At 38.9% G+C, this 23,831-nt stretch overlaps 1 protein-coding gene and 1 long non-coding RNA gene across 17 annotated transcripts in view; one reads left to right on the forward strand and one right to left on the reverse strand.

The window, feature by feature from the left end:
* The window catches only part of LOC134172105 (uncharacterized), a 52,864-nt gene extending 36,322 nt beyond the window's left edge, over positions 1-16,542 (forward strand). The window contains exon 3 of the long non-coding RNA XR_009967840.1: positions 16,257-16,542. This is a non-coding gene — a long non-coding RNA (uncharacterized LOC134172105). The remainder of the gene's footprint in view (positions 1-16,256) is intronic.
* The window catches only part of SORBS2 (sorbin and SH3 domain containing 2), a 149,210-nt gene continuing 134,367 nt past the window's right edge, over positions 8,989-23,831 (reverse strand). For 11 of the 16 annotated variants that reach the window (XM_062633191.1, XM_062633432.1, XM_062633567.1 and 8 more), the window contains 3 exons: positions 14,561-14,610; positions 11,851-11,957; positions 8,989-11,027 (listed from right to left, as the gene is read on the reverse strand). In XM_062633191.1, the coding sequence (XP_062489175.1) occupies positions 10,966-11,027; positions 11,851-11,957; positions 14,561-14,610 (219 nt within the window). In that variant the 3' untranslated portion in view covers positions 8,989-10,965. Of the gene's footprint in view, positions 11,028-11,850; positions 11,958-14,560; positions 14,611-18,151; positions 18,260-20,879; positions 20,991-22,241; positions 23,037-23,831 lie in introns of all 16 variants that reach the window. The other 5 variants (XM_062633063.1, XM_062633350.1, XM_062633272.1 and 2 more) reach the window with 3 other exon arrangements.

Raw genomic sequence — 23,831 nt, forward strand, 5'->3', positions numbered from 1 at the left:
ACCTTCTTACCATCTCCAAGAAGCTTCCTATTTAGCAAGCAGGGAGTAGGTGTCTTAAATCAGATCCTTAACATAGGCTTTAACAGACTGTAAATTAACAAGCAAATGAGTGGAAGGTACACTTTTAACTGCAATAATGTATTTCAGAACGCTTTCATAAACTTCTAAGCAAGTTGAAAGTAGAAATTGAAATCTTCTGTTTTAAAAAAATAATGTTTAATTACAGAAGGGCTTGTTTTGAGTGTTAATCTGAGATCTGTGCGCTGATTTTTTTCTTGCTTCCCTTTTAACTTCCAAAAAACATAAAAGGAGACTTCAGGGCATACACAAGATAATGACTAGTGTTTCAAGAAGCCTCAAAGAGTATATTGAATGGAATGAGATGCTTATGTCACATTAAGGCTTTAAAGCGCTGTTCACCTTCATTTTGAAAACTCATGTCTATAACTTGTTTCAATGTGACATGTGCATGTATCGACTCTCCGTGTTGCCAAGATTCTGATTAGTGCAACTCTGAAGTGTTGCTTCTGTCATCATACTTCCACTGTGCCTTTGCCTGTTTTACAGGGGTTATGTATTGTTGTAACTAGGGAAGAAATCTGTTGTCCTTTATTGGTTACTTTATGAGCCTGATATGGTATCAGCCCATTCTCTAATTGGTTCCTAGTCAAAAGGTTCCTTTTAAAGGTTCCTTGTCAAAAAGTAAATTACAAAGCACTTCTGAAATTTTGTGCTTAATTGCTGCACTTCTCAAATTTCATGTTTAATTACTTTTAGGAGAGCTGAATGTTTTCAGAGAGGTTTGCTCTTCTGACAGCCTGTAACAGTTCTGATGCAGAATCTTAAGCCTGACTGTGAGGCAGGAGTTGTTTTTCAGCTAATTCACTCATCAGTGGTTCTGTTCCCTTTAATAGCTACAGTCAAAGATAACCTCCAAATTTGTCAGGCTGATGCCTTCTTTGGTTTAAAGTTAAAGCCTGCTTTGGCACTGGAAACTGAATAAGCTCATTCCAAAAAAGTAAAGTTGTAATGAAGCTGGCAAGGCTTTGCTTTAGCAGATAAGTCCAGTATGCTTCATAAATTACCATGCTGACACTTACCATAATGTTTTAAACAATGTAAGGTAGCTATGAACTCTTGATGAACTTGCCATTCAACATTACCTGAACGGCTAATGCATAGAAATTGTTAGATTTGTGAAATCTCTTTCATGATACGCGTTATAGAGCAGCATTGAGGGAAAACTTAAAATACCTCATTAGGTGTGTAATGGCATGTATCTACTAGAACCATAATTTAATCATTCAGAAACCCATAACTCTAATAAGAACTAAGTCTCATTTTGTATTTCTATGACAATTAGTCCTATTTCTTGATTTCATCTGGGATTGTATGCATTTAATCTTTTGCTACATGGAAACTTTAATTTCCTTGCTGTTTCTGGAGCAAAGCTGATCACCCCTTTATTAAGGGGATGGTGAAGAGATGAAGAGACTTACCTCCTGTTCTTTCGAAACCCTAGGGGTAAATTGTGAATATTACCACTAGATTATTATTAATAGCCAGTGATGATTCTTAAAAATGAGCTTTTCTCTTGTAGTGGCTATAAACAGGCATGACTGTATGTTCTGACAGCTTATTGGCCTGTATACCACTAACAAGCAGATGTTGCTGCCCTGCCTGTGGGCTTTGGTGGAAGTGGATGGGAGTGCTCTTTGGTGGGTTTTCTACTATTTATCTGAGACACTTTGCAGTAGTTGCGGTAGTTTTTCCACTTCAGACATCTTTGGAGGGCAGAGACTGTAGAGCATCAACCACTGTTATGCTTTTCCTGGATGTCAAGAAAAGAACTGTGATTTCTTGGTAAACAAGAAAAAGCTCATGCTTGTAAGGTTGTGAATTGTACTTTATTTCAGGTCTAACCTTTAGCCTTCCTCTAGAAGAACCTTAAAGCAGTTGTTTTTTAAATTATCAGGAGAAAAAAAAAAATTATTATCCTACTTCTGACTTAGGGTGAATGCCGTCCATTATAAATAACAGATAATAAAAGTCTGATGTTACTGCTATCTACAAAGTACCTTTATGGAAGACAGAAGTAAGGTAGAAGGCAAAGCTGCCCATCTTGTCTAGGGCTTCTTCTGAAGTTTCTCCCAGTTTTCATTCTAAGCAGTTCTTTTTAGTCCATGTCCTTATCCTCAGCTGTAAAATAGTGCTCTTTGATAGTGTGCTTCAGTTACAGCACAGCAAAGTGCTCATGTGCAACAGTACCCTGACAGCACTAATGCTGTTGAGAGTGTGTCCCTGGTATTTCCTTTGGGCTTGCTGCAGGCTTTTGGAGGCATGTAGGCAATAGCAGACCATAAGGACTTGGGAGTATGGTCCATGGTTCCTTATTCTATATTGCTGAAGTTGACAGGTTTTTCCACTGCAAACCCTCTGTGGGTTTGCACACATTTGCATGTGTGAAAGAAGGATACAAAGCAATTGTGAGTACCTATTACTAAAGGTATTGGTCTACTGATGCAAAACCTCTATCTGGGAAGTTTAGAAGGAAGGAAAAAAAAAAAAGCAAGCTTATTCTGGCTTAAGCCTGAAAGAACATGTGTTTTTTTTTTTTTTAAGTATAGAGTACTGGGTTTCTCCAAAGCATGTGTCAAATGGATCAATACCTTGATCTATTTTGTGGTCTTCCAAGAGACTTCATACACAAACAAATGATGAGATCACGTCTCAGTCATGTTACTGATCACATGTCTCAAGGCCACAGTCACTTGTAGTCCAAGTGCCAAACCTTCTGGGTATTTTTCTCCAAGAAACGGGTATCAAAAGTTCTTTTAATACGCAGTCATCATCTTATATTCCATAATGCACTGTATTAAATATCTATTTTTCTTTCACCTTGTGGCTTGGGTTTAGCATTTTTCCATAACAACTGCTGTTGGAGTTAGCCATGTTTATTGGGTCATGACAAAAAGCAACAGCTGAAAGACAAATATGGTATTCTGGTTTAAGTATAAGGTGGGCCCTGAGCCAGAGATCGGCAGCTTCAGAATGTAGCTAGCCACAAAGCTGGACCAGAGGGTCCTGACGCACACTGTAGTTACTCAGACGTAATGCTTAAATTTAGCTTACACTTTAAGCATTCCCTTGGTACGATTCTGATTTCTTTCTGCTTGTTAAAAGGATGCTGTCAGCTTGCCCACACCATGAATCAGTTCAACAGCAAAAGAAAATACTGAATGGAAGTAAATAATTGCACGTCACACCCAGTCCTGATAGGACTTTTTGCTTGCTTTTGTTCAGTGACTGTAGGAGTAAGCTCACAGGTTTGAGACAACATTTTCAAAAGCTGGCTGTATCCTGAGAAAGGACAAAACTGCAGCAGGGACAAACTGAGAAGTTTTATCAACTGTAATTACTGGATCTGAAACGGTCAATGTGGAAACTGTCAGATACGAATGTACACAAATAAACCATCTTAAAACTGATATTCATGCATCCACTATTACTGTACTCTAGCATGTGGGGAATTCATATAATTCATACCATAGCTGGGAACATTTGCTCTTGAAAGTTTTCTAATACTGTAGGAATCTAGGCCAGAATTTGTGTGCAATCCCTCCACAGTTTTTCAAAGGCTAATCCTCATCCTCTCTCTCCAGCGTGAAGACAGGTAAATCATAGTATATATAGCTGAGTGCTTTTAAATGTGAGTAAATCCCTCCTAACAAAAATCTCCCTGGAAATAAAGAGCTGGGAACTCTCTTGCTTATAATCCTTCCCTCCCCCCTTCTCTTCCCCCAACCAAACCAGCAACAACAACAACAACAAAAACCCCCAAAAGAAAACAAAAAACTATTCATAAATGCAGGAAAGGTCTCCCTGAATATTTGAGTTTTTCTCTTGCCCATCCATTGCATTTTAGCAATTTCTGCTTTGCCCTCCCCAGACCTCAAAAGTAACTTGCCAGTCTCCTCAGGTGAGGGAATGTCAGGGTGTTTAAAGTCAGGACCTTCTAACACTGGCCATTTGCTGCAGGAGCTGTTAGCCATCATATGTTTTATGTCTTGATGCAGGAGACCTCTTCCATCTTTGGAAGTTCTGGTTTTTCAGTAATGATGCCATAGGTGTCATCCTGGTCTTTTGGTAGACCTCTGGATAATGTTAGGGTAAGAGCCAGGGTGTGAGACCATGAATAGGATAAAGTGTGATTTCAGAGTTTTCCAGTTGTAAAATGCTTCATACTTGCATGGCTGGCTGCCTTTCCTTCAATAGTCCTCTTGCCTCTGGGGCTTACAAGAAGCGAAGGACTGGCAGAACAAGAGGGAAAAGTAGGACAGGTAGCCTTTCCAGGCAGGTCCATAGAGTCTGGGGAATTTCAGAAATGGCTTGACTTCTGCAGAGCTTGCCACAGCAGTTTGTATCTTGCCCTGTTGATCTTGCTCTTTTCTCCTCCTAGCCTGGTCTGTCGTTAACGGTTGCCTTTCTAAGGCTTTCCTGGGGAGGTATCATTTGTGGAAGCACAACATGTGAAGGAATAAGGTTGACAAGGCTGGCTCCATGAAATAGGCCAAGTGTTCTGTTTCTGGGGCCTGAGACAGGTCTAGTTTCAGGTCTCATCCTCTCTCTGGTTTCATCCATCTTTGATGTTCCAAATGGCTTAGGCTTTCTCCCTGCCCAGTCATCTCCCAGCCTCTGGGTTTGGATTTTTTATTTATTTATATTTTTGGGGTGGTGGTCAGTTTTCTGTAACAACTTAAACCCAGCAGTCCTGTGAAAGAAACTGTAATGATCAGAAGTTATTATCTGATGCTGATATAGGTTTGGGCTGATTCCTTTCTTTGACCACTCTTCCTTAGAGCTCCTTTTGACTTAAATGGTAGGAATAAATATTTTGCACCCCTCTATAGCAGTCTGCTTGTTTCAGATCATAGGTGTGGTTTGGTGGTTAGCAGAGGGGGCTTTTTGTGTGTCCTAGATGTTTCCCTGTGGTTTTGATGGCTTTCGTATTTTCTGCTTGAGACTGTGTGTAGTGCTGCTTTGTGCCTTGTACCTTGGTGTTGGCTGCAGGAGTAGATGAAGTGAATCTTTAAATAGTTCTAGAACTCTTCCATGGCATATAAGTATTGCCCTCAGCTACCTGAGATATACTGGATGTGTTCACTTGTCCTCTTTTATGGTTTAAGGACGGGGGGGGTGTTCATTCTCACCTGTTCAAGTATTTCCAGTTACATATGAAAACACCGCTATCTTTAACAGATGAATCTGCGGTAGTGTAAGAAAAGCCTTTAGCAGGTCTTAAGCCAGCCAGCATTTGGACATGTTTCACATTACAGTTTGGAGCATTAACTGAGGAAAACATGAGCTGGGTCACTGCATGTTCAGGGTTTCTTTAGCAAATCATGGTAACAGAAGCAGTGTGATGACCCACTTAGAACGACATGTTCAGTCTCTTTGGTGCTCCCTGTCTGCAGTGCAGGCTTCACTTGTACGCTTAACTGTCAAGAAGAAAAATCTCGGTATAAATGACTGATGTTTTCCTTGGTTCTTAGGTGGCACTTGTAGAAGTCTTGAAATAAAATGCGCCCATTTTATTTTGTTGTAAGACAGACAAAAATGTCTTAAAGGATGAGATCATTTAAGATATCTAAGTAGCGAACTAATGTTCATATTTGTTGGAGCTAGAACCAGGCACCCAGAGTGGACCCTTGTGAATACAGCACCTTTCCTTGCAAAGGGAAGCAGTGGCTTGGGACAGAGAAGTCTGTATTCTCCTGCTTGGAAGGAAGTATCAAGAGTCACTGTGTGTAACTCTGGCAAGTCATCACTGGTGGAAATAAATAATTACGTTATTTTTGGCATTTTTTTTTTTTTAATGGTTTACTGATTTCTCTGATGGATGGAAAATGCAGGAGGATTACTGTGCTATGCATGCATGGGGATGATGAAATAATGGTTTCCAAGTTTGTTATTTGTGTTGGCAGCAGGCACATAAATTGTTGAGATGTAAATATCTGTACTGAGGATAAACCTAGCAACGCGTTGCTGGTTGTCAATCAACACTCCATCCTTCACCCAGTTCCCCTCGCCTGGAATCACTCGTGATGTAATGCCATTCTGCTGAAGCGGAACCCTCTGTGCGCCTGATCTGTAATTAGATGTGATGTCACTGTGCAAAGGCTGCTCAAAGAATTGCTATGTGATAATTACTATAGGCATTGGAGACGGTAAGAGTGCTTTCTGATAATACTAAATAGTCTGTTAACACAGAATTTGCTCCTTCTCTGTCACTTAAAGAAACAGAAGCTAAACACTTGAAGGCATGAGTCTGTAATACTTTATATATCTGATTCATGTTGTTGCAAATGAAATGGGAGCTGGGAGTTTTGGATGCCGGTGTGCAGTATAACCCACCAGCAGGATTACTCTAAAAATTGTACCTGAAGGGTTGGCCAGTCTCTTCCCTGGTTTCATCACCACATATTAACCTAGAAACTTCTGTTACTCTTTTTATGTTTCAGAGGTGACACAAAAGGCATTGAGAGCCTGTATGTCACCAGTATCCCTTTCTTGGGCCTAACTAGTTCTGACTCGGCAAGCAGGAATTCCCTTTCAATGGATTTCTGTCACATTCTGCATAGATCTAGGTAAAAATATTTTTCATTTTCAAAGGAATATGACTTGACTGTATTAATAAGAGATTCTATTGGGCAGTTTTTAGCTAGGACTTACAAAATTTAACTATCTGATCATCAGAGGCAGGAAAAAAGTAAAAGGGCATTTTTTGTATCCAGTCAAATAGCACTATTTGTTGCTATATCAGATGTTGACTGATTACCTGTAGGGTTGCAGAGGAAAGCCTCATTAAATTCATCTTCCCTGCTTACTGTATATGGATGAGGTAGCAATTTCTGCATGCTGGCCTGGCAAGTTCCTTGGTACATACATGGGGTAGTTTCAGGTCTTGGTCTGGTATTTGCTAGATGTTACAAACGGTTCTGTTGCATAAACATGTTTATTGGCCCTTTCCATATGCTTTTGCTACTTTGGAACCACAAATGATTTGACTTTAACCTAACTTGCCTGTTAGGTACTAGAGAAGGGAATCATCCACTGTGCTGTGTAGTGGGAGCAGTTAAAGCAGTGGTTTCTGGTCTCTACCTGCACTCACACTTCTCAGTATGATAAAACCAGCCCTAACTGGACATTCAGTTACTTCAGTGTTTCTCTCTTGTGCAACTTTTCAAGCAAACACAGAAACTGTATTACCAATGATGTGGGACCGGTTGGCTTCAATAGACTTTGCTGTTCACTACAGCAAAGGCAGGGTTTCACCATGTAACTATAAATGCTGTAAGGGAATACATTAGCAGTGACCTAAGGTCCTTCAAGAGATACTGACTTCATGTTTCTAGCTTCCCCTTGGCTCAGGCACTGCTTTTTCAAATGCACAGGAAGCACTTCATGTTCCTGTCTGGGCTCTGTACCTCAGCATTTAAAAGGCAACTAGTAAATACCAGGCATTGCAGAATGCCAGCAGGCTTTGCTTTGGCATGGCTGACAGAATGTGAAACCTGCTAGGGTGACCCTTTGCTTAATTTGGGATATAGATCATTACCCTGAGCTGCTCATGCATCATTCTCTCTGCCTTGCTGGTGTCTCTTGGGCTTTCTTGTTCTAAGTGCCCTTTGCCTCAACAGCAAACGCATGGCTTGCTGCCAGGTAGGTGGGGAACCCAGTGTGTCCTAAGGGACCTGCTTGTGTTACCAGTGCAACTCTGCAACAGACTTGATTTCATGTGGGCTGATACATGTCTTAATCTAACACAGCTGCCATGTCATAACATTAAAAGAAAATCCTAATAAAACCCAAGATGCATGCTACATATTCTGACAAGGTAAAGGGTAACTTTCTAGAAAAATCTATGAATATCTGAGGCTTTTAATTGATTTGTTCTGGTCTTTTCCTAGATACTAAACTCGTAACTCCCCAGGTCTCTTTTCGTCTGGTTTTAAGGACAAAGCACCACCTGGTTCTGTGGGGTCTCCTTCATGAATTTATGGGGGTTATACAATAAAACTCAAAATCCTTCAGTCTGTTCCTAAAAGTGTATAGGGAGGAGTTCAGCAGTTATTTGGATGTAACTTTTAATATTTCTCTAGTTTTTGACTAAAACATTAATACTACAGTTTTCCTGAAGTGTCAATGAGTTGCTGTTTTTACTACAATGACCTATATTCTCCTTTTTTTCATCTTCTCTGCAATTAGCAGAGGATGCTATTTCACCCTTAACTGTCCAGAATCTTTTTATATTAGTGAGACTACACCAGCCAGTTGGTGTTAGTAGGCTAGTTTTTACAGAAAAAGACTATTAAAGCACAGTACTTCATACTTACGGTTCTTAGAGGTATATGGCACAAGGCAGTGCTCCAGAGACATCACAGATCCCACCCAGGAACAGAAATGGCAAATGCACAACCTTTGAGATTGTATAGTCCAGTATTTGGTTATACGGCTGTTAGAACAGTCTCAGGTGTAAGATGCTCCCAAAAATCTGTACTTTCATTAAATCTTCCTTCTGTGCTGTCACTCTACAGAGAAGATCTTGTTTTCCTTCAGCAAAAGGATTAGGGGGTGTGGGAACTTTAGCCGGGCATAAAGGGCTTTACCATTGTGTGTTTTAGCTTTGTGCTTCTGGAGCGAAGGGTGGTTCTGGCAACAGAAAAGTTATCTCAAATTAGCATGATCAATGCAGAAAGTCTGTACCACTGCTTTTGCATTCAGGTGTTTCAGGGATGACACCAAAATGGATCAACTGTGAGCTGTGTGGGTAGTGGCAGTTGTCCGTATGTACAGGACTGGTGTATGCTCAGAGGCAGGAAAAAAATCTCTGTACGAGGCAAAACTATTTGCATATAAGCTTGAAGAGTTAAGCACTTTGCAGCACTGAAGTTATATGTGTGTGCAGAGAAATGATGGGGAAAACGGTTGTGTACTCCAAGCAAAATTTATTAGAAGTCTATTCAAGAAAAAAACCACAGAGACCTTTTGCTTGTAGGAATTCAAAGTCAAGTTACCTGAAAGGCAGGTATGAAAGACCTGGATTTTTCTAAAATCAGATACAGAGTAGAAACAGTACTTTTAAAATATCACAGGCAACAGATATTTAAGTCTTCAATCATGAATGGCATTAAAGATAGGTATTAATCTCACAGCAAAGCTGCATGCAGATCTAGTTTAAAATTGAAAGCCTTTGAAATATAAAGCTTTTGCCATGAAATCTGCAATAATAAAGGTATGCTGCACAAAGATGTTTCTTTACCGTTGTCTTAATGATGTTTCTCAGTAATAAAGACATATGTACATTTAGATTTGGCTGGTAAACCATATTTTAATTAATAAAATTTTGCATATAATGCTATCTTACAGAATTGCACTATCCAGATGTTCTTATGGTAAATAGAGCAAGGAAAGAAAAAGGCATTGAAATGTTCTGTTTGTGAAGAGGGCAAAGATCAAATAAGGAACTTATTTTTTTTTAAAAATCGACAACCAAATGGCTCTGTACAAAAAAGCAAACATATGTACAAAATGCTACAGACACTACATACATTTTGATAAGTTCAATCCTTTACCCATGGGAAATGCAGTAGAAGCTTTTGCCATCTATAAGGTGCTGAAGAAACCAAATCTGAATCTTTATGTTTATAGAGCCATAGTCATTATCATCCTATGTCTTAATTTCATTTGCTATTTATGCTTACTTTTGCTTATGGAAAATGTATGTTTTCAAATATTTCATTCAGGGGGGCTGGGGGAGGGAAGAAAAACCCACCTCTAAAAAGTATCAGTTTTAATACTTGTGACTCTTTTGGTTTTTTTTTTTTGTACTAAATTCCTAAAAGAATGTGTAACTCAGGTTTTGTTAACATACATACATATATATATATATATAGTGAAGTAAATCAGTACATGATACTTGTGAATATTTTTCAGGTGGCTATGTTAGGAAAAGACCCCAAACCAACAACTCTTTGCGCTAACACTGTTTACTTCCTGCCTCTTAAAATTCCTGATACGTAAAAACACTAAGCTCTCAAATTCCATGTTGCTTACTATTACAACATTAAATGGTTGTAATCAAAATGTCAGACAATGTAATCAACAACGTCAGGTTATTATTGTCTATGCTTATATCGTCTGTCTCTTCAATAAACCCGGTTTCCTGAGGTTTTATGCCTCTTGCACTTCTTACCTTTTAACAGAGAACACTAGAGTTTCATTAGGGGGGAAATAAGGTTTAGCTGATACCATTGCATCCATCCAGAACACTTGCAGTTCTCCCATTTGTCACTATGCTTGCTTGAGATTTTACAACCGCTGTGTATATGTTACAATGTACAAGTGCAGGCAAAAAAATCTATATTATTTCTCATATATTGTAAACCAGTACAATAGGCAAACCTGTGATACGGCAGTGAAAGCAACAAATGCTGCTAAGCTAGTAAGAATGTGGAAACTCAAACAATGTTTTTCAGAAATAGTAAACAGCAACTTCCCCTGTATGATGTGCATGGTGAAACATCCCATCAGGCTCCATGACAGGATGATGAGTGTCCAAACCCAGAACAGCTTCTCCCCCTCCCCACCCCCATGGCAGTTCATCTCTGTACCTGTCCTCAGGCTTTCTGTGTTGTGTTTCAAATGAAAAGACTTTAAAGCAGGGAGTATTTAAGGTTGAAACGATTCCTCTTGTTTCAGAAAAGCTTAAGTCATTCACACCATGGTCGTTGCTGTAATACTGCTGTAAGGGTTTGGAGGGTGGGATGGGATGAGGATGAACTAGATGGCCTCTATTTGAAACTGCAAGCAAGAAAACAGAAGGCCAGCATAGCACGTTTTCTAGCAGCTTATGCAGATGTGTTGCAGAGATGCAGCATAAATAAGTAGAAAAAAAAAAATAATTCACAGCCTCTTGACATAGTTTCCAGGGAAAGTACCAAAGAATTTGGTTCTTCTCGAGGTTCCTGAAATTAGAAGCAATAGATGAAAGATGGGAATAACAATAGGAAATACTATGTAAGCATGGCTTTTAGATGTTTGTTTAATATTGCACAATCAGTAATACTATATAATATTATTTCTAATATAGCTTCAAAAAGTTATTTTGAATTTCAGTTGTGAGTTAAATCATAACTGCAGGAAGGGAAAAGCAAATAGAGAGGCATATTTTATCAAATTGTTAGGCCTGATTAAAAGCTGTGCTAAAATTTACTTGGATTTTGACATGGAAAGAATTTAATTTCAACAACATTGCCTATTTAAATAATTTGCTTTTTTTGGAATGCTGAGGATTAGTGAGATGATCAGGTTAGCCATTGTGTGTGTGAGGGTTTATGGAGTGATTAAGCCACTTCATCTAAGCCTAGTTATGAAATCTCTGTTCAGTAATACTTGGTTTTCACAGGTAGTCAATTCTGTAGATCTATTCATGCGAGTAAGTTGTATGTTACCTGGTCTTTATGAAGAGAGCAGTAATACATAGTCCATTTTGTGTCACATTAGAATGACAACAGTGCTGTACAACCAACTGGATGACAACAGTGCTGTACAACAAACTGGAGGCACCTCTTGACTTGTGTCCATCAATTTCAACAGACACATGTAAAATATTGCCCACTAATTTCAGTATATTTTGGTTAGAATTTCTCCTGATAAAGCCAGGTTCAGGTTTATTACCCTGAATAACCAAAAGTTAATTAATTGAAAGACGTGAACAAAGAGTGAAGCAAAGGTCGGGGGGGGGGGGTGGGGGGGTGGAAGGAGAAAAAGCAATCAAATGAAACATACCCACAAACCATCCATCATCACATTTTTCCATCACATCAATGACATCTCCCTCTCTGAGTTCCAATTCATCTTCATTCCTAGGAGTATAGTTATATAGAGCCTGAAACCTTAAATAGGACAAATGAGGCATTTTAAAAAGAAGTAAGAGTTCTTTATACCTTTCCTGAAGTAAAGGAGCTGATTTAAATATTAACTAATAAGCAACACTCCTTGCAAGTATAGGGGAAAAAGGGCTCATTTTGCCTTATGGGCATCGGGGCTGGGTACTTCATATAGTAAATAGAACTTTATGAAAACATAACTCATCAGACACAAAAGACTGGGCAAGGCTGGTGGCTTTCAACTAGTTGCTTTCAACACAGAATCCTAGTATTTATTTTATTGTTTCATTACTTTATAGCTGAGGCACCAAACTGGAGGACTTCTAGAAGGGAGCCTGTAGATGCATTAGCCCTGTAACCTCCCTGTTCAGTACCTGTGGCTCTGCCTTCAAGCTCTTGAGAGCTGAACCTAGTGTACATGTCCTCTGCCATAGCAAAAGTGTCACACAGCATAGGCAAGGTGCTCGGTGCCCTTCTATACTTGGTGGAGGAGGGTGCCCAGGAGAGAGGTTCACACAACTACCAATGCAACTGGGGGACATCCTGAGCTCTTCAGTAGCAACTGCTGAGCCAGGACTTGGCACTGCAGGAGCTCTGCATGTAAAAGAGGTGCCTTCCTCCGGGGGGAAGGCCGAGAGAAATTGCTATTTGGAAACAGAGCCATAACCCCTTCCCTGATTAAAACTGCCCCTGTTACATATATAAAAACCATATATCTCAGCCAGTAAGGGAGAGACTCAAATCGGGGAACGTAACGATGGGAATGCAAACAGTATTAAGAAACTGACTTGTACCTCTACCCTGGCCAAAAGCTGCAGAATGAATAATACTGGATAAATGGAAACAGGTATGAGATTACTGAATTTGTTATCTTTCATTCCTCAGCAGCTTTTAATTTGATTTCTTGGAATTGAAAGAATAGCAATAAACTCTTAATAGGGGGAACTGAGGGTGCCTGGGCTGCAAATAGCTGCAGAAGTCCTGCAGGGTCAGAATCTGCCTTTTTTAAATAACAGTCTGTGCCCCAGCTATGACTGACTGTAAAGGAGCAGGGTGCAACTGCATAAATTGTAGAAGGGAAATGGTCTTAATTTCAAAATACTGAAACAAAATATAACCATGTCCATTCCTCCCTCTTAACAACAGTTCACTGACTTTAAAACCATAATGCAATTACACTTCCCCCAATAAAAACAAAGTAGCACCCCCTTTGATGTGTTGGTACTGAACATTTCCATTAGCTCTATATCATTCAGGCAAAATTTCCATGGCTTGAATGACATCTTTATTTCAGTGAAAAATTCCTGCTCATGAAAGTCCCATTTTAAAATCCTATCTAGAGACTGGTGCTGGCTTAGTGTAATGATGGCCTTGGATAAGCTACACTTATTTTTCACACTGTTGTTTTGGACAAAACAAAGACTTAATATCTTGTGACCAGCAGTTATCTCCCCAAATCTGAAAAGTCTATTTTTACATTTTAATCACACTAACAAAGTGGAACGGGACTGGTTCTTTAAGCAATTACCTCTGTTAATTTGTGTGGCAGGAGTAAGAACAAGTTGTGCAAAGAATTAAATGGCAATCACATTTTCTGTCACGCTTATTATTCCAGGAAAGCTGAGCTATGCTGACACTCTGAAAACTGATTAAACACAGCTTCTAAAGGTGCAGAGTTGCAGATATAATGTGTCATGAACAAGATTCAAACCAGTTACTCAAATACAGAAATGAGAACTCCCCAGTTATCATGCGGTACTTTAGAAATATCATCTAATTTTTTTCTAGGTAATCCATTTTAACAACTCTTATAGTAATTTCATTCTCTCTTTGCTAATGAAATAATTTCTTAAACATGAGAACCCCACTGCCATTTATATTGCTAACAGAATACATATTCAAGACAAAGAATAGTTGGTTGGCAATTTAAATATATTTCTATTTCTACTTTTAGGAATAAATAACTTTAGTCATGAACTACTTAAACTATATTGAACAAAACTAATTACAAAACAGACTTATGTGCTTGAGTATGCTCAACAATACCAACAGGAGCTTGTGGGTTTAGTGAGATTGAATCTAAAATGTCCAATTTTTGTTATGTGTTACTGTGGTATAGTTATAGCTTTCAGAATGGCTTTGTTGTATCTACTTTTTAAGTTGTACATGTAAATTACATCAAAAAGTGTGAGCCTGTGATCAATGTTATCAAATATTTTTTTTCTCTCTATTCATATCCAGAACTGTTTCTGAATAATTAATTGTGTCAAGTCAGTAAAGTCAATGAGCTGAATCAATGTCAAATCTTTAATGGGCATTCTGCTGAGGTGTAAAACTAGAGAGAATAAAAAGTTAAACCTTTCTTTTTACAAAATTACTAGCCCCCTTTAAGTTTAAATGATGGAGAACTAAGTTGGCACATCTGTCTGAGCTTGTAAATTAAACAACTAAGGCTTGCCCTCTGGGACATCTTCCTACATCATGTGGTTATCTGTAAATTTCTGAAATCTCTTCATAATTGCAGTTGGCAGGTTACCAAATTATTTGACAAAGTGCTGCCTATTGCTTAAACGTTAGGTTTTGGTTCAGTAGACAAGAAGTATACTTACGGTTCCCCCCCACTGTGTATGTTTTCATGAGCAAGCACAGGGCGCTGTGGCTGAAATGAAATGATTTGAAATGTAATAAAGATTTGTAGTGTAAGGTCCAAGCAGTTGGATAGGGGCATGATACACGATTGCTTGAGAGTTCACATTCTACCTTGAGTAAAACGACGCCCTCCCCAACCCACCCCCAACTCACAATGAATACTTAAGACACGTCAAGCAACAAAAAATGGCAGGCGTAAAGATCTGATTTTGGAGGACTTAATGAGAACTAAAGTAAAACTGTGAACTTGAATTCTATTTATAGTATAGTAGAAAGTTGGAATAGAACCCTGCTGCCTCTTCACTGTGAAACAGAAATAGCATTTGAAAAATCAGATGAACATTTGACATTCCTTGGGTGAAGTATATTTTTAGACAACCAGAAATAAAATCTCCTATAAATAATGGCAAAATTTACAATATTCATAGACAACATACCAATGTACATTACACACACAGAGTACTAACTTGGCAGGCATAACATGCTATGCTTTCATTCATTCTGTTTCATGTCAAGGGGGAGCACAAAGCCATGCAGGCTGTTGGGAGCCAAAGAGCAGAAAGAATTTGGGAAGAATGCATGTAGTTCTGTGAAAATAATAGTTAACACTTTTACTTCAGAGGAAAACAGTTTGTATTTCCAGTGCAAAGCTTTATGAAAGGAACTACTTTCCTTCTTAATGGAGCATTGCCCACCACCAATATCCAATAAATCTGGATGCAATAAAAATGGAAAATACTAATCTCCTACAGAAACCACATCCTGCTTAAAAAGACATTGACTTGTTCTGATTCGACTTTGGCTGAGTCCAGAAACAGCGCAGGAGCAGCTACCTGGGAGAGCTCTTGACGCAAGCAGTGATCATATTCTCTGATGACTGAGAATGCCCTATGGTTGTGCTGTAGAGACAAGTCTAGGAGCCCTTTCTGTTTTGGGAGTGTGGGTATCAAACCCAGTCCATAGCACTTTCTTTTGGGAATTGAGCAATCTGCAAACTGATTTTGAAGCCATGGGATTTGTCTTATTGCTCCATGGTCGCGTCTTTCCCAGGTTTGACTATTTCAGTTCATTTTGCTTCAGTTTACTCTTGAAGATGATGCAGTCTTCCATGAGAGAAGGCAGTGGTAAACAACCCACAGCCTGATGATATAAATTGAATGGTAAAACACACTTTCTTTTCCCCTGCCCCAGCTCCTCACAACATCTCCAGGTGAAACTGTAGCACTTAAATTTCTTTTCATCACGTTTGTATGTGTACATGCAGCAAATACTGTGAACGTTTTCCACTTCATCTTTACAGTCTAGAGAGTATAACTTTAAAAAGATGCCTAAAGATGCAAGCAGGTAGGCTGCAGAGCTTCTAGTTGTATTTATGACAGCTTAGTGGGAAAGAGGTTTTCAAAGTCCAATAAAATTTGTTTTTACTCTTTGACTCTTTTCTCTCCCTCATTCAACTCTCCTCTGGCAGTGTTCAGGGAAGATTGACAACTTACTGAAGAATCCAACAATAAAGAAAGATTGCAAATTAGCCATTTTTGTTCTCAGTAAATAGACTTTAACAACTGGCTTGTCAGGCAAGAAGAGAATATTCCATTGGGCAGATTGCTTGGTATTTGGACTGGCATCTGACTGTATTTTCTACTAACCTTTTACCAGGTCTGTAACTTTGCTCAATGCCAAAAATAGAAATGCAAGAGAACTCAACTGAGGTTAAGGATTTTTCTTGCAAATAATAGAAGTCAACAGCCCAACCAATACTACAAATGATTTAATGCTTTGAACATAATACCAAGCCAGGAACAAACTGGGTAAGTCAGTGTTATCTTTTTTCTGCATATGCTTCAATACTTTAAAACTTTTGATTCCTAGTTAACTATGTAGAAATGTATGATAGAAAATCAAGGTGAGTAAAGACTTTCAACTGTTATTGCCACAGAGAAAACTTTGATGGAATTAGAATCTGGGTAAACTGGGGTGAAGTAATCTGTGCTATGTCTGAACAGAGGGACCTTGGAGCTTGCTCTCTATCTGAATGCATTCTTCAATAGTACCCCAGCTGCCATCAAGAAGCTCTCTATGTTCTTTCCCTAAGCTCTTATTCCCACATGGAGCAATGTGTTAAAATGGAGACTTTTGCAGCATCTAGCTGCTTGTGTTCAAAAGGTACAATGAAATGCACCACTACATGGGTAGCTCTTGGTGCTTAGGACTTCTAGTTTTCAGCTATAACTCAGTTCCTGGAAAAAAAAAAATGTAGGACCTAATCAAAAAAACACTAGGGTGTAGTCAAGTCAATGGTCACAGCTGTACACCTGAATTTCATGATTGATTGATACATGCTTGCAGATAGTAGTTCAGTATAGTCCAGAACATGCAAATTAGGTGTACAATTTGTGATCTTGTAGTGTTTGATTTAAAGTCAGTAATGCACTAAATGTTGACCAATACAATCTTCTTAATATATTGATTATGTGCCATTCACTTGGAGTGACATGCAAAATTGAAATAGGGCTTAATCCCTTTTTATGGATCTTACTCCCAGTTGGACTTTTTTTTAGGATGGTGTTGGTCTGCTACTACATGATCCTGGCCTTTCTATGATTAAACTGCTCTCTTTAGTGATGACAGCACTGTCCCCTCATACCTTGGAGTAAACCGAGGCCTGCCAGAAAGCCAAGACTTCGACAGTTACACAAAACTGCGTACCTTCACTTAAAATGCGCCTATCTCTCACTTAAAAGGGAACCACCAGAAATATGATTACCTAAGACCAGCAGCAACAGCATGGTAAGCAGTTCATTGTGTTGTCAGTTTTAAGAGCCAAATGTTAAGAAATCAATACAAAGACTAATTTAGTCCTAAACTGAAAGTAAAACATAACCATAAATTCTCATTCTCGTCTATAGTTTAGGTTGTTTTTTTTTTTTTCATAATTCAGATCACTTTTTTTGAGTGAAACACATGCAAACTTTAAACACCCTGACTTTCTGGCTAGGTAAAAGTGTTACAGTTATGTTACTGTTATATTACAGATATGAAGGGAAAGGCTAAAGAGAATGGCAGTCTGGAATAAGAGTGCTTGGATAAGCAGGAGAGTAGTGAGTGAACATGATATAGCAGCAACAAAACATTTGAAAAGAAGGATATGGATTCAAACCCAGGAATTCAGCCTGTATGCAAAAGCCTGTATACATGCAGTGAAGTGTAATTTTTGAAGCTGTAATTTTAATAAGCTAGAAATGCTTTGAAACAGAGGAGTAACTTAGGAAGAAACAGGCTAAATGTAAAGAATCTTGATCTCTTAAATCTTGTAGCACTGGAAATACTATGCAGTACTGCAGAGATATAACAGACTGATGTATAAAATAAGTTTTTTTCACACACAGACCTGTTGGCTTTACACAAACATAGCACAGAAGCACAACAGGAAGAAAACATGGCATACTGATAGTATTGAGACACTTGGGAAAAGCAAAATATTTCAAGACTAGACACTGAGCTCCTTTTGTATGGGAATGCTGTTATTGCACACTGGGCATCCAGTACCATACCCTGTGTGAATAGCTGTGACCTCTGACAGGTTTGTAGTAGGATCTCCTAGTCATCTCTGGGCTACGAGGAGGTTTACCCAGAACAAATATCTCTCTCTTTAAATTAGCCTAGAAAAATCACAAAAACTGTGTCAAGTGAGAGTTTAAGAATGAAGCATCTTGGGATTTTTGTTGCTGCATTCACACATGCAAACTGGACATGCTTTTCTTGGTAACAAAAAGCAACTGTTAGGTGCAAACAATGGTACTATTATTAGTATATGGTATTTTCATTGTTGCCACTGTATCTTTTTTTTCAACGGTTTGCTGCTCTGGCACATGCCCATACACATTACAGCTAAAAGATCAGTTGCACATAGTGTATGCAGTTGGAACAGTTATTGCAAGTATACCTGCTGAAGTAGCTCAGTTAATAATACAGAAAAGCTCAACAGCACCGAGCAGAAATACTTATGACAAATGTTGTAATTCCTTGCAGTTAAACAGACCACAGACCTTATATCTGCATTTAGAAAGCAAGTAAATACTTGACGGAAAGTACTTCGAAGAAAACTTCTTTTGTTATCACTTTAAATCAGCTAAAAACTTGTTAGAATTCAGCTAGGCTGTGTGCACAGCAAATGTGAGTTCTCAGGGGCAGGAGTGAGTTGGGGGAATGCATACTGCTGACATTGGAATTTGCGACTGGTTGCAAGTAGAATGTGGCAAGACAGAAGAACAGCTCCCTCTTAGAAGCTGAGAGGGTAACAAAAAAGGATACCATGGGAGGCTGATGATGCAGGAAAACATCAGCATTTCTCCTTGGGAAGTGTCTTCTTTATTTCCGTTGGAGGACACATCTCTCCCACCAACATGGAGCAGAGTGACACTTCCCACCCGTAGCTCCTTGTATTCTACTACCCAAGTTCCTGATCATGCTCTAGATTTGAGCCACATTCCAAATATGTATACATACATATGCATGTATTTTTTACGTTAACAAAAATTACCAAAGTATCAGTATACAATTTCAAGAATTCTCTGAAGAACCTCCCTTCAGTTGTGATATTTGAGTCCTGGAAATGTCTCATGTTCTTTCTGCTGTAGGAGTTAAGAGCAGACTTTAATCACAGACAACATGCAGAAAGAGAAGAGGATAGGAGCTGTCCTTCCTTCTCAAGTTCAGCCTGTAGACTATGTCACAACAAACTGTGACAGCCAAAACCTGGCTACACTTACTTTCATCCAACTCTCTGCTCTGACAATATAGTCAGCATTGACTGCTGAAAAAGGCTTGCTTACCCTTTATCTCATTTTGGAAATACCATCTGAAGGAAAGTATGTTGTTGGTAGGAGTGTATTCTAGTAATTCCAACAATTTTCAAATAGGTAACTCTATATTGATTAAGTTTATCAAGGAATCTTATAAAGTTCCCTAGACTTAAAAAATAATCCACATTTGAAATTATTTGAAAATAATAATTAACAGCTAGAACTCTGTAGCAGCCCTCCACACCTTTAGTTCTTCTGTCTGCAAGGTGGGAGTCATCTCCCTTGGTTGTTTAGTACCCTGCTTCCAACCATGCCCAATGAAGAGCAATACACTATTAGGAGGTTCCCAGGAGCAGATCTTTTAACTCTCAAACCAGATATTCCTTCTATTTATTTTCAGCTAGGATTAACATGCCTTGCTCAAGCAAGAGAAAGGAATATCAGGGTCACCTAAGCACAATTTCAATGTAGATGAGGAATTTTCTAAATTTTGCCAGTTAGGCCTAAGCAAAAGGTACCCATCCAAAGCGCCACTCAGCTGAAAAATGATTCCAAGTTGCAGAAACAAATGCAGTACTGTGTTTTACCCCTTCTTTGAGGTGAAACATACCTAAGCCCTGGAAAGAATCCTTGTGTCTCTTTGTCTCTTCCCTGCTTCAGGAAAAAAACCCCACTGGATCTGGTGTATCATAAGACTTCCTTGAGTCTAATACGCCTGGGTTTTCCATGAACACACATTGTAAAATATGGTAGATATTCGAGAGAGGGAAAAAAAGGTGGGTGTTCTTTTTTTGTTTGTTTTTGTGTGTGTGGTGGTTTTTTGTTTGTTTTTTTTTTCCCCCTATAGAATTAATGATCACTTTTCCTAGGATGTTTCTCAAACTTTTTGCATTGCCTTTTCTCCTTTCCATGAACAGATGGACTTTTTGGATGTCAGCACTGGAAACTGACTTTGCCCACTTCCAGATTTCATTTTTCTGCCACAGAGCTGCAGTGCTGACACAAAGTGTAGTCCTGAAGAGGGAATAATCTTGTCCAGTCCCTGACTAACAGAATTGGCATTTAGAACATGACCCTCAGCAGTGGTTCTTCCCTGTGAAATTTATGACTGTTCTCCCAGGCTTTGGATTGAAATTGAAACCACTTGTGAACTACAGATGTTACTTAGTTTCTGTGTACTTTAATATGATTCTGTTTCTTTCAACTAAGTAAGAGTTACAGATGCCCTGGTATGCCCTTTAACTTGACTTCTACTTTCCTGTCACTGATAGCTCCTTAAGGTATTTCATTTTATCATACTGATTATAGTTTTACTTTGCGTTTCATTTGAAAAAGGCCTATCACAATACTCCATGTGCTGTGTTTAATATTAGTAAAGGGAACAATACATTTGAAAATATCAAGCTCAGTGTTAGCCTTGCAGTTATTTAACACACATGAAGATTCGCAACAATCCATACTCCAGAGGTACAGTTACCTTTAACTTTGGTGAGTCTTTCTCCTGCTGAAGTAAGGGTTTAGAAAGGAGAAGAGGTGAGAGGGAAGCAGTAGACTGGGATGTGGTAGGAACAGAGTGAGAAGTTGGTGCCTTGGCAGAGTGAAATGGAAGATTAGAAGAAAGGCACAAAGGATCACAGTGTCCTGATGTTCCCTCAGTAAGTAGAGATGGCTTAAAAGTTTGAGAAAAATGAGAATTTGTGCTATAAAACCAGCTGTGAAGGATGTAAAATGCTCAGTAAGGTCATGTAACTAACCTGAAAAAATGCTCAATAATGGGTCATGTAACTAACCTGAGCAGCCAGAAGTGTGATGCTAATTTTGTTATTAGTGAATATACTTTTCTGGAAGGAGGTTCCTTCCCTCAGAAATCAAAACAAGCTGCCATTTGTGGCTGTAGATTTCACCTCTACTCTTGCAGTTTTCTCCCATTTTCCAGGTCAAGTAAGGGTAGAGGTAGCCTGCAAAATCTTTCTAATTAACTAGTTTTGCATTTGGCCTAAAATGTATTGTCCTAAATATCTGATTTACATGTTTGCATGTGACAGCCAAAGCAACTGCCTGAACTATCTGTTGGAATAAGTGCGGGACAGAAAAAATCTGTTCTAAAACTTTGCCTAGAAACCACACAAACTGCAGCAATATTGTGACATTTAATGCCTAGCATGCATTTGGGATAATTCATTGTTGTCCCAGAGAGGAACTGGGGAGGAAGCATTTGTTTAACTGCCAAACATAATCTGATCTGTTATTATTAGTCACATTCACAGAATCTACTATAAATATATCAGCTCGTGAAGTGACACATGGGAAGTACAAACTGCTGAGTCTCTGCAGGCGGCATGTCACCCCCTCTGAAGGCTGTTGAGAGCATTTGCTTGCTGGGGGCTCTGACTCAAAAGGGGTGGCATGTAATGGGCCAGTGAGGAAAATGGTTCACTGGCTTTTTGCATCAGAAGTTTGATGGCAGCTTACAAGGGTGGAAGGGAAAAGACCAGCAGAACTAGTACACCCTAGAACTTAAAATAGTGTATATGCCTGCTTCTGGGAAGGGATTATCCCCTAACACTGCAATAATATAAAACTGTGCATGATACAAACATGTAAGTAGAATCATAGAACAGTTTGAGTTGGAAGGGCCCTTAACAATCATCTAGTTCCAACCCACCTGCCATTGGCAGGGACACCTTCCAGATGACCAGGCTACTGAAAGCCCTGTTTGACCTGGACAAAAAAAAACCCAACCCAAACAAACAAAACCAACCAACCACACAAATGAGGCAGGGAATAATTACACTAACTAACTGAACACAGAAGCCAGGTTTTTCAGAAATTAAAATACCTTATTGATATTTGGTGAAGTGTATCCTTCATGACATACCATGGAGTCTCCTCCACTTGCTATTGGGAATTCTAAATTATCATGTCCCAGATCCTCCTCCTCTATATAGAGTCTGGTCAGTTCTTCTGTTGTATCTTGTGCTTCTCTGTAGACATCTGATTCTTGAGGCTCTGGCTGATCCCCTATATTAACTGACAGATCTGCAGTGCAGATTTCTTCTTCGTTTTCAGGAATGGCAGCTAGCATTGTGGAGGAGCCATATTTTTGTGGTGGAGGGATGTTACAGATAATGCCAACATGTTCACCTTCTGTTGCAGTATCTGACAAGTCTCTAGGTACTTCAACAACTGAGGAAGAGTCAAGTATACCTCTCAATTCCTTATCTTTTCCTGGTTTGGTGTTGTTGCTGGTATACGTATATGCTATGTCATGAGATGAGCTGGCTGAAGATGAGACACAGGCAGATACAAGAAAGGATAGAGGAAAAGCTGTAGGAGAGCTGAGAGACACCTCTGTATTTGGAATAATGGGATCATCGTTAAAGTGGTGACTGCTATTACCTGGGGAGATCGCTACAGACTCTGAGGTTGTTAATGCCAAAGAACTGAGTTCTTCTAAGTCACAAAGAAAACTGTCTGGAAATGGTGGAGAAGGTAAGATGCATATGCTTGAAGGTGAAAACCCAACAGTTCTTGGAAACCAGTCACTAGTGGCAGCCTGGAGAATCTTTTGATCGATGTGTGACCAAGAAGAGGAAAGGTGCCTGGGAAGTGGGGACAGTGCTTGGGAAGGCAACTTTAAAAATAAGAAAAACATGGGAACTTAAATAAATAAGCATGACAGTGAACTAGGGTATGAGTAGACTGGAAAAGAAAAATGTCTGTACCATCATCTGGATTATAGGATATCATTTCAGTGAGCAGGGCTGTCTGAAATCTTTGCTACATGAATCAGAACAGCAGGAAAGACATTTGAAAACTGAAACTGTATCAGGTTCTGGCTTGAGGCTTAAATGTCAGACATTAAGACACATCTGAATCATTACATTCATGGAGGCGACCTGCATCTGATCTGCTGAAGTTATGTTACTTATGGTGCTCTGTTAGTGAGCCTGTCACAGGTTACTAAATCATGCAATTAATATTAATGTACTTTTCTCCAAACCATTACTGTTATTTTGAGACTAACATTTTCAGAAGTACACTTCTGGTATCAGTAAGTACTTCTTTTAAGCTATAACAACTGAGGAGCTTTCTAATTATCCTAATGTTTGCACTTTTTCTTAGTAGTCTGAGTAAATGTTTAAGAAACATCTTGAATACATTGCATACTTTTATTAAGGCATGAGCAGCTACAGAATGCATTTATTTTCTTTTTTTTTTTCAGAAGTAACCCTATTAGTTCAAAATGGCATCTACATTTGAGAAAGGTACATTCAATTCTAATTGAATGTAGGCAGTCAACAATGCTTTTAAAATAGTGACAGCACAGTACACAGCAGTATATTTTGAGTACCGTTACATAATATTGATTGAAGTATCCTTCTGGTAAAAGAAACGTCCTTTGGTAAGAATGAGAGACTGGTGAGTC

The sequence above is a fragment of the Pezoporus occidentalis genome, unplaced genomic scaffold, assembly GCF_034315485.1.
Source record: "Pezoporus occidentalis ecotype Australia unplaced genomic scaffold, CSIRO_AGI_Poc_V1 ctg1, whole genome shotgun sequence".
Lineage (NCBI taxonomy): Eukaryota > Metazoa > Chordata > Aves > Psittaciformes > Psittacidae > Pezoporus > Pezoporus occidentalis.